Source organism: Ylistrum balloti, unplaced genomic scaffold (assembly GCF_031769215.1).
Source record: "Ylistrum balloti isolate Yb309-2 unplaced genomic scaffold, AGI_CSIRO_Ybal_v1 Utg369700, whole genome shotgun sequence".
Classification (NCBI taxonomy): Eukaryota; Metazoa; Mollusca; class Bivalvia; order Pectinida; family Pectinidae; genus Ylistrum; species Ylistrum balloti.
The window spans coordinates 605,105-615,135 of NW_026781931.1; the positions used below are offsets into that span (position 1 = coordinate 605,105).

The following is a 10,031-nucleotide window of genomic DNA, read 5'->3' on the forward strand; positions in this document are numbered from 1 at the left end:
TTTCACAGAGTTCATGATTTGCATAACAAAAGGCCGCGCACATGCGTGTTCATTGATCATCTGATATCAGTTCAACTGAGGATATCATTACGTGCGGTTGAATATTTTCTCTGGAAACAACGAAAAGGACGAGATCGGTAAGAATATTTTATAAGTAGTATATTACTGAAGAATACATTCAACTTTTCCAATCAAGTTCATGAGTTGTTATTTCCTGATATAGCTATAATTTGACTTCGATTTCGTTTGACCTAGCGACGTTGGGAATGGGTGTTCGGTGCGAAGAAGAGGTTCGCAACAGATCCTCGGGGACAGTGGTCGTAAAATGATTTTTTAGTCATTGACAGTCCATGTAAAAGAAAGAGTACACTTTATTTGTTCTGATACCGTGTTTTCAAACAATTTATTTTAGTTTCATCGTTTTTAATTCGATATAACATTTGTACATTAGCGGCAAATCTATCGGGTTGCCAGACACATGTATGTGCACGAATCGGGACTGAGTCTGCGCTTGGCCTACAAAGAAATTCCTTTGTTCCAAAATAGGAAAACGCTGTGAGCCGTAACCCGTCGGTCAGTGACATATTTACCGGGAAAATCCCCCATTTTATCGATTTCTCTATTGAACACGGAGTGTCAAGCGTGCACACATGCGTGGTTTTGACCTGCGATTGGAAACGAAACAAAAATCAATGGTTTAGATTTCACTGCATTACTACAGCAGTCCTATTTTCATTACAATTTCGGCCCGGCGTCTGCTGAGGAAGTTATTTTTATCCGAGGTCACGGAAGATATATGGGGTTTTACCCCGTGCATAATTCCTCAGTTTAGGGCAATATGTGCAACAGATCATTTTAGGCTGTGATAGTTCGACACTTTTGGAATACATTGAAATAGGGTATGTAACAAGCTGTTTGCAGCAACATCTGCATATTGACACTTGTCATAATTGTACACACAGGCACTTGTGTATGTGTACTGAAGTTTTGGCCTGATAGATCTGTGTGTAAGCATGATTCACTGATTGCATTTTGTTGCTGCACTCATCTTTCTTGTTACTTATAGTGAGTTACGCCCTTTTAAGTTACCACTCTCTTGCTTATGTTAATAATTTATGCATACTTCAGATACTGTTATCATCATTCATAAAATGAAGCTCATGATTTCTCTTCCATTCTATTTCAGAATTTTGCAGTTGATGCAAAATGTTCAGTTTTCACAAACCTAAAATCTACAGGAGCATCAATGGATGTTGTATATGTAGGGCAAAGTCCTCTAGCTCGCGGTTCACTGACAGTAAGAGGTATGAATGTGAATTTGAAAAGTGCTTCAGGATAAATGAAAAAAGGGCTGGAGAAATTTGCAATGCCTGTGTTTTGTTGGTTAAACGATGGAAAAAACTACCAGCTGGAACCAGTCGTCATTGGCATCATGTAAGTTTTTTTTTTTATTTCATTTTGCATATGCAGAATTCATTGACATGTAAAATAATGGAATTATTCACTTTTTTTATGCAAGTATTTTAGTGAAAATTCCTTTTAGTCACAATATTTCATACATTTTACTTAGAAAATATGTTTGCACATCATCAGGATATATTCAGCTAAAGGGATAATGTAACATTATTATGTTATTGTAATTAATTTATGGAACTGAACATAAAAAAGCCCCCCATTCTTCAGACACATTGAAAATGTACAGTCATTTTAAAAAGATTTGACCAAGTTCATGCTTGTTTTCCCACTTTCGCCTACACAAAGTAGGTCAGCAGAGGGCTTTCAACAGACAGGCGCGTAGGCTTATACTCATACTACCTGACCCCATTCAACATTCCTGATGGAAGTCTCACACCCATGGAGTCATTCAAACTATTTCTTGGTTGAATAGTTGCTTACCTGATGGAAATTATCTGACATACTTCATTCTGTATTTTATCTCCCAAATGGTGATGGCTGGAAATTGATTTTTTACGATATTTCAAATTTTTCTTGATAGTAATAATGTGTGGTCCTAAAGTTAGGAACACAAATTCTGATAGTACACATAATTCCAACAATGTTTACATAATAATGTATACTCGTATGTTGTGGTATCGCATTTTAGCTACACAACCTGAATATGGCTCAGACAAGATTTATACCAGTAAAAAATCAATGATATATATTTGATTCCAGACAACAATACAAGGTTAGACAGAACTAATGGCAAATGTTTATTTTCATATTTCTAAAGAAAAATATATACACAAAACATGTTGATGATTTGTCAGCTTACATATTTTTATGGTTAGGAAATCTTTCATGACAATAGTATATATTTCCTTTACTTGATCTATGCTTAGATCTACATCTACAAATGAAAAGAAGAAAAAAACTTAATTAGAAAGGCAGGTTAAACAATGTTGTCAGTATACTGAAACAGGAAGACATTACTGAACATCATATCTTTTTATATCCTTCTTTTGCCTATTTGTTTTGGTTGATCGAACAGATATACTGTACAGAAGGGAAAAAAAAGACACTTTTATTGGGTTTAAAATCTCATTATATAATCAGTTGTAACATATGATGTTATTAACAATTAAATAACATATGTGATAAACACTGTTTTGTGTCCACATATTCCCACTAGTTGCCCCTGGTGCCCCATGGTCGTAACTCTTTTCCATACAACTCCTACCATCTGTTGGGAAAATGAGGTTAAGCTGACCATTTGGCTAAATGAGATGATTTATTCCAGATTATCTGAATCAATATATTTCCCCCATGTTGGATTATTTAACAAAGATCCAGTGGATCTCCTGTGTCCACACTAGGTCATGGTCAGAAAGGGACCCATAAACCATCTGTTTCCTATCCTGAACAAAGACAGTTTCAGTGATTGACATGAATCTATTGATTACTTAGTTAAACAAAACTTAATGAGTGTACCTGGGCTTATTATTGATCTGTACTAGATGAGGTCACCCTAGCTGTTATGTAGCACAAGGTAAACGTTGAGTCTCGGTTGCTTGCACATATAGCCTTTGTTACCAGTGCCATTATGAAAATTTGATGGAAATATCAGGGTGCATGACACAGAAAACATTGAGGCACTCAGAAACAAAAGTGAGTCAGGAAGTAAAGTGATGACATAAAATACTATAAAAGTAACATGTATAATAATAGTCAAGGATTCTAAATTAAGTGACTCTTGTACAGTCATATGTGGGGTGGGAGGATATAAATATGTATGACTAATAGATATACAAACACTATGACTGGGTATATTTGTTTAATCATTGACTAGCTTATCGTGATATATTGTACGAATTTTACCATCGAGGAATTCCAAACTTTCTATTTCATTGTCCTTTTCCTAAAAAATAGACTTCTGATAATAAATCATGCTAGTTTTTGTTGTCATTGAGCTGTGGTCATAGTATACAAGTTAGCTTAGCTGTCTAGATAATATTTCCACCCCAAATTCCACAAATTCCTTATACATGGGACATGTATCCAATACACAGAACACATGGCATGTTCATGTCATAATACAATACACACTATCAGTATGACCTAGCCAAGTACAGTAATCAAGAATGTTCTGTTGCAAGCACTTTCAATGAAAGTCAGACCTCAACAAGCTTTAAAGTTTCAGTTACAAAGCATGGGTTGAAGATTGTTCTCTAAGCACCATGATGCTGAGTATGTATTTGTTCATAGTTTCTCTGTTGTTGGTTATCTTCACTTGTTGGTGTTTTCCCTGTGGGGTAAGTGGTCACCACTCTCGAAAGTGACAGGTGACATATATGCAAGATGGATGATAATTAAAGTATCCTGCCCAACACAAAAAACCTAAATAGCAACTGATATTGTTTATTATACAACAATGAGGTGACACCCACACCATTTCATTGTTTTCTTGTAAACCGTGGACATCACATATTATAATAAGTGCCTGGGAGTAATGGCCTACATAATATGATCCCTTCAAGTCATGATCCATCAATCAAGTTCAATAACTTTGTCACAAATTGATCAAATGGAAATCTGACAATGAACCTGTCATATTGTCAATGATACCTGCTACCTGGGACTCGGTCACCTTGGGCTATTTTCTGTTTTCATTTTTTTATTGCCACATTCAGAAGATCCTTGTCACCTGTTTTGATTTTGTAATATTTCAGAAATAAGGGTAAGACAATGGTTTAGTTATAGTATTCCTTACACTTTGATCTGTTCTGAAACCGTTTTGTGGCCTTGAATAGTTGCTCAAACCATCGCCATGGGGCACATGTAAAACTGGGTAGGGCCCACAAAGACTTATACTGACCCTTTGACAATAATATGTTGAGTAATAGGTTTGCTTTAGGCTTTTCTCTCACAGGGGCTTATACAGGTTGTAATGTTGACCCTCTCCCTGACCTTTCTTTTGAAATCAATAACACTTGACCTGTGGGCTACAGGTTTAAAATACACTGTCAGCCAGAGACTAGAAAGTACTTTGAAAGGAATTTAGAAGTGCTCACATTAAAGATGAAAATATTTTCATTCCATAGGTAATTAGTCAACTGAATCAAACAATTAAAATTATTTAAATTCATGGTAAAAATGTATCTTCTTACAATGAAACACAGTACATTAATGAAACATTTTCCTTCTGTTAATTATCATCAACCTTGTTGGCATAATGTTTGTTGTTTGAAAAGGAAGTTAAATGAATAAATAAGATAAACGCATTGTTTTTTGGGTTTTTTTTAAAGTTTTGTATTAACTTTTATATCTAGACTACAAACAAGACTAGGAATGTTTAGAGCTTCTTACAAGATACAATTGATAATCAGTTTTACACAGAAGCAGAAAAAAAATTGTAGGGATCATTATTAAATTTCTCTGCAGGCTATTAGAGAGAATTGATTTCTTTACAATGTTATGCTGGTACTGGTGGATGAGTTGAGGCTGGCTGTACATGTACAGTCATTGATTGCCTATTGTACACACCACTGTTACACACATTGTACAATTTGCTCACCAACTTGCAAATGTTTTCATACTCACAGCCAATTTGAAATGTAAAGCTGCAGCACACCTCAGTGATGGAAAAGCCATCATGAATGCTGTAGGGTACAACTGACAGTACTAACTCATGTAATTGCCACATCACATGCTGGATATATATATATATTTAAACAACCAGGTATAAAAACCACTTGCTGAGCCTGTGAATCACTGCAAAAAATACAATAGTTGTATTTCCTATTTTTCAAGTGACCATAGAATTTTTCTGTCCTATCCCCATAATTTTCAAAGGAAGTGCAGAAAGTTCAAAGAAATCTCGTCTTCAAATATATGATGATGAATTTTATTCACATTCAAAGAAACCACTTTTTCACAACTAGATTAAAACAGACACAATTTCCTGGTATGAACCAACAACACCACATCAATTAGAATTAAATTTCCAGTCAGGAAAAATGTATTGACAGCTTTTTGTGTTTTTCAAGTCAAAATTGGAAATTGTTTGTAGGTTGCATTGACTCCAAATGGATATCTATTGAGGAAATATCACTTTTTACAATATCTGATTTTGTGGTAAAAGGGACCAAATATCCCCTTGATTCAATTATTTGTTCAAGTACATACATGTATATGTAATGTATCTTATTTAAAATATGGAGTAAAGACTCCCTTTTTCAAAGGAGTTAGTCATACATTGTACCACACCCAAATGCACAGTCAGATTATTGTTGGCCTGTATTTCTCACTACGAAAACAAAAATCTCTGTGAATAAATGCACTCAACTATATTATCACATGTAGGAGGGTGCTTTTTTAGCTGAAAGTATTGTGCTAATTGGATGCCATAGACTAACAATTCACTTGAACTGAACCCCACTTGTTACATCAGACCCTCGTTTGCTCAATTACAAAATGATACACGAAATAAACTGTATGCTGGAAGCAAGCAGAATCTGGGTCAGTGGGTGTCTAGGCTCTGCTGTAATGTGTAGCGAAGCGTTTCACTCCTACCAAGGGCATTGCATGCCTACAACACATCCTTAGTTCAAAGTTTAAATGTTGTGTACATTGAGGTGTGTGACAGCTTTCCAAGAAATTTCATTTATCTGTTTTCAAAAAAACAGTCCTGCCTGATATGTTCTGTGAGCTGCATTGATAAGTTGAATTATAATATTTACTTATATTTGTTATCTTGACATATGTAAACATGTTGTAATCTATTTTTGGGGTCTCATAAATAGTGCTGATATCACCGATCCATGTACAGGCTTTTTTATAACTACATTTTCTAAACAGATTTTAAATGGAATTTCTAAATCTGAATGCTCATAAAATAAAAAAAAAAGTTATTATAACCTTTTATTAGTTATTATAGGTTGATATATATGTCAATGAGTTATTGTTTATGCTATTTCTTGTAATGACAATTTTCTGTCAATGTTATATAGTAAATTGATCACCTGATGTCATCATTCACTTCTGTTATTATTACTTTAGGTTGTTGATGCTAGAGCTGGACCAGGAATCAAATCAACGCTCAAGATAAAAAGCAAAAGTCCAACAAACAACAAATACAAGTCTCCACTGAAAACCAAAAAGTCCTATGCCATTCCAAACTCCCGGGGCTATTTTGATGATTTATCAGGTAATGTTTGACATAAATGTTCCATATGCTGCCAATGAAATTCTTGCCATTTATCTGTTGAATGGCATCCTGCTTTAATGTAACGTTCTGCTTCCCTTTATCTATTTAGATCCCTAATGAAAACAATATTTTTTGATGTAGTTTAGATCAGATGCAGAAGAGTTGTATACTAAAGCTTCACTTAATTCTTGCCGAGGCCATGTTGAAATTGTTCGTTGGCAGTGGTAGTGCAAGCTGTGCAGGATTTTAGTGATTAGTAATGTTAATTAAGAGCAGTCAGAAGATAGGTCATTGGAGAGTAACCCAATACCTTACCCTATCCCATGAGCCTTAGCCATAGGTATGGAGGTACCTAACTCCCCATATCTTCCATGGAATGTAATTGTAAACCATTGGGGTTTGATAACATGCTGTATACCACATCTGCTCCACATTTCTTGTTGCTCTGCTCCCACTCAATACACCTCTTGCATGTTAATTGGTATATACCATATATAGTGTTGGTAGATTGAATCAACTCCAGAGATGAAAATCTCTCCAAATATCATCTTTCACCAATGCATACACATTCATCATAAGTTCAGTTTATTGCCACAGCTGTGTGTCAGAGGGGTGCCTGCCTGCCCCATATCTAAGGGGATATAGTTTTATCAGGTCTATTAGCCAGGACCTAACTGGCAGGCTAACACCAGATTGTCCCTAGGTCATATCACTCTAAACTTGGCATGACCACTGATGGGTCATCACAGGTCAACAATGGGTGGTGTAGGGGCATGCAGAATTAGCATATCCATGCCTCTTCTTACTGACCTGACTTTATATATGTTATGTAGTGTCAATTTTTGATTGTTTTGTATCGTTTATTCTTCAGTCTTAAGTATTAACTTAAATTGAAAGATGCTGCTCTAGTGATTGTATTAACTTGGTAACATATTGTTATTATTGATCAATAATTGTCTGGTATGTAGGTCTTTATTATGGTCGTAAAGTTCTCCAGCTTTCCAATAGACCCTCACATTGTGATTGTATAGTCATTTAGATTTCTCCTCCAGAGCATTGACAATAAAGGTCATTAGTTCACCAGACTTCAATTACTATCCTCTCAGTTTTCACATATAAAAGTGCTTATGTGTACCCGTATATGCAGAAATAAATTGTCTTTTGCAGATTACATATTGCATGTCTCTAGTGATATTGTGCACCTTAAATTCTTTTAGTGAACCATCTCTGTCGACTGTCATTTGATAATAATTGTGTATCTGTATTAGTTGGAAAGGTGAAGAACTTAATGTTATAAAAATGCTATCATGTCACCTATAATAAATCCCAGCTAGATCATGTAATATAGCCACAGCTATGTCATGATAAACTATAACCCAGCAGGGTATGACACAGTCACTATAGCCCAATGATATACAACATTGCTCTGTCGTAATATATTATCCCCCAGACAGATAAATCACAGCCATGTAATAATACAGGTCAGACCTAGAAATGCAGCTAATAATACAATCCTGCTTGGTCAGTTATTTTATGTTCTTTGTTCAACAGTAATTAAAAACATGCAGTTTAAAGAAAAAGGAGAGAAGTTACATTTGAATTAACAGCTTTGATTTATGAAACTTTTTTAATAGTTGATGTCCGGTTATTAGTACATTTATTAATTGTTATGTTTAGTTTTAAATTACCGTTTAATGGTCCTAATGACCTTTTATGTGTTGACGTGCCGTTAAGAATGTAATAATAAGTTTTAAATATTGTCATGGTAACAAGGTTCTGCTGCCATGACTACTTTATTTCAGATGGATACATAAATTGCTTCAGGATTTAGATTTAATTATGAATATCTTTCTTACACTGTATACCTCTCCCCTTGACCCTTGCTGCATATCAGTTTATAAATAGTTAGAAATGGGTTAGAGGTAGTTTTTACAGCAGGCATCCAGATTCATGTACTGGTACAGTAAACATGTGTGGGTCATGTATAAAGGCATCTGTCTTTAACCAGGAAATAACCATCTAGAATTTTGCATGATGAATCATCTAAGGAATTTTATGGCCTAGACATTACTAAATCACTAAAAAGGTTGATTTATAACTTGTACCAATTAATCCTTGAAATGTAAATTATTTGAAAAATATATATTTCAGTTTACTGATTTTATGTTTAATTATTTACCCATATGAAGTGAACGAGGATAGTTGCGACAAAGATGTGTTTGGGGCTAGTGATAGTGACGATTCAGACATAGATGAAAGTACTGGCCCCATTGACAGACCATCAAAGCACAAGCGCAAACAAAGTGATCCTAGAATCAGTTCATTCCTAGATCTCAGCTACTGGAAAAAGTAAGTTATCTTCAAGTATTTAACTTTTGACTGAAAGATTTTCATTGCTAAGACCAGAGCCAGCAAATCTGATTATCCTGTGGAATATAATCTACTCCATAAGCCAATGTTAATTGGTTAGAATTCAGACATTTAATAATACACCTTGATTCCTAGTTAATCTTTTTTAGAGGATTTACTGAGGTTTATGAACAGTTTAGATACATAAATTTTTGCATGTTATTTATAAATGTTTTTGTTTTCAGAACTCAGGTGTGTTGTGGAACTATATTCAAAGGACTGAATGGGGAAGTGTTGGTTGACCCCCAGTTGTTACAGCCCTGTCTAAGTTGCCGCAAAGACAACCAAACTCACAGCTCAAAGATCCATCGCTCTCAGTCAACTGATGAGACAGAGAGTAACTCGAGTAGTAACAGTGGTTACGGAGATGGAGACTCTGAGTTCTTGGACACAAACTGTGTTGATACAGACAGTTTACCTGACAGTGGGACCGGTACTACAATACCTCTATCCTCATTTCCATGTACAGACACAGCTCTCAGTGCATTTCCCACGCCACCACCTCTAGCCATGGAGTGCTAGTTGGAAAAAATCATCTCAATGTTCACAAAATCAATTCCCATCAAAAAAGAAACATTGTCCCCACAATTCCTTAATTTATTTGAATCAATGTGTTGTGAGCAGTCATACTTGCAATACCTAAAACCGTTTGTCCAGGAATATATACATGTTTCATACAAGTGACATTACCAACAAAGAATGTGTACTTCTGATGTAGCTTGTGAGTGGGCCTACATGTACAAAGTGTAACTATATATATTCTTGCCAAGGTAAGATTCAAGTGCTATAAATAGCAGATCTGCATTAACACAGGTGTAGGACTGTATTACACTCCAGCTGTAAAGTCTAGTCAGGGCTTGGTAGTGAGAGACTCCACTGTCTCGTGTGAAGCCAAGTCCAAAAATACAAGTTTTTGTATGTTTTTTTTCTCTCGAACAATGTCTTTTTTTCTTCTCTGTTATTTATATAAAACATG

The 10,031-nt window shown here is 35.2% G+C and overlaps 1 protein-coding gene across 1 annotated transcript; it reads left to right on the forward strand.

The window, feature by feature from the left end:
- Positions 1-119: 119 nt before the first annotated feature.
- Positions 120-9,815, forward strand: LOC132565184 (SIN3-HDAC complex-associated factor-like). The gene is made up of 5 exons (XM_060229815.1): positions 120-137; positions 1,187-1,434; positions 6,499-6,646; positions 8,836-8,995; positions 9,241-9,815. The coding sequence occupies exons 2-5, from the start codon at positions 1,207-1,209 to the stop codon at positions 9,575-9,577; spliced, it is 873 nt and encodes a 290-aa protein (XP_060085798.1). The 5' UTR covers positions 120-137; positions 1,187-1,206; the 3' UTR covers positions 9,578-9,815.
- Positions 9,816-10,031: the final 216 nt, after the last annotated feature.

Excerpts from the sequence above, each read along its gene's own strand:
- LOC132565184 (XM_060229815.1), top strand. The coding sequence starts at position 1,207 with ATGTTCAGTTTTCACAAACCTAAAATCTACAGGAGCATCAATGGATGT. Across the intron at positions 1,435-6,498 it reads CCAGTCGTCATTGGCATCAT|GTTGTTGATGCTAGAGCTGG; the intron begins GTAAGTTTTTTT and ends TTATTACTTTAG. Across the intron at positions 6,647-8,835 it reads CTATTTTGATGATTTATCAG|TGAACGAGGATAGTTGCGAC; the intron begins GTAATGTTTGAC and ends ACCCATATGAAG.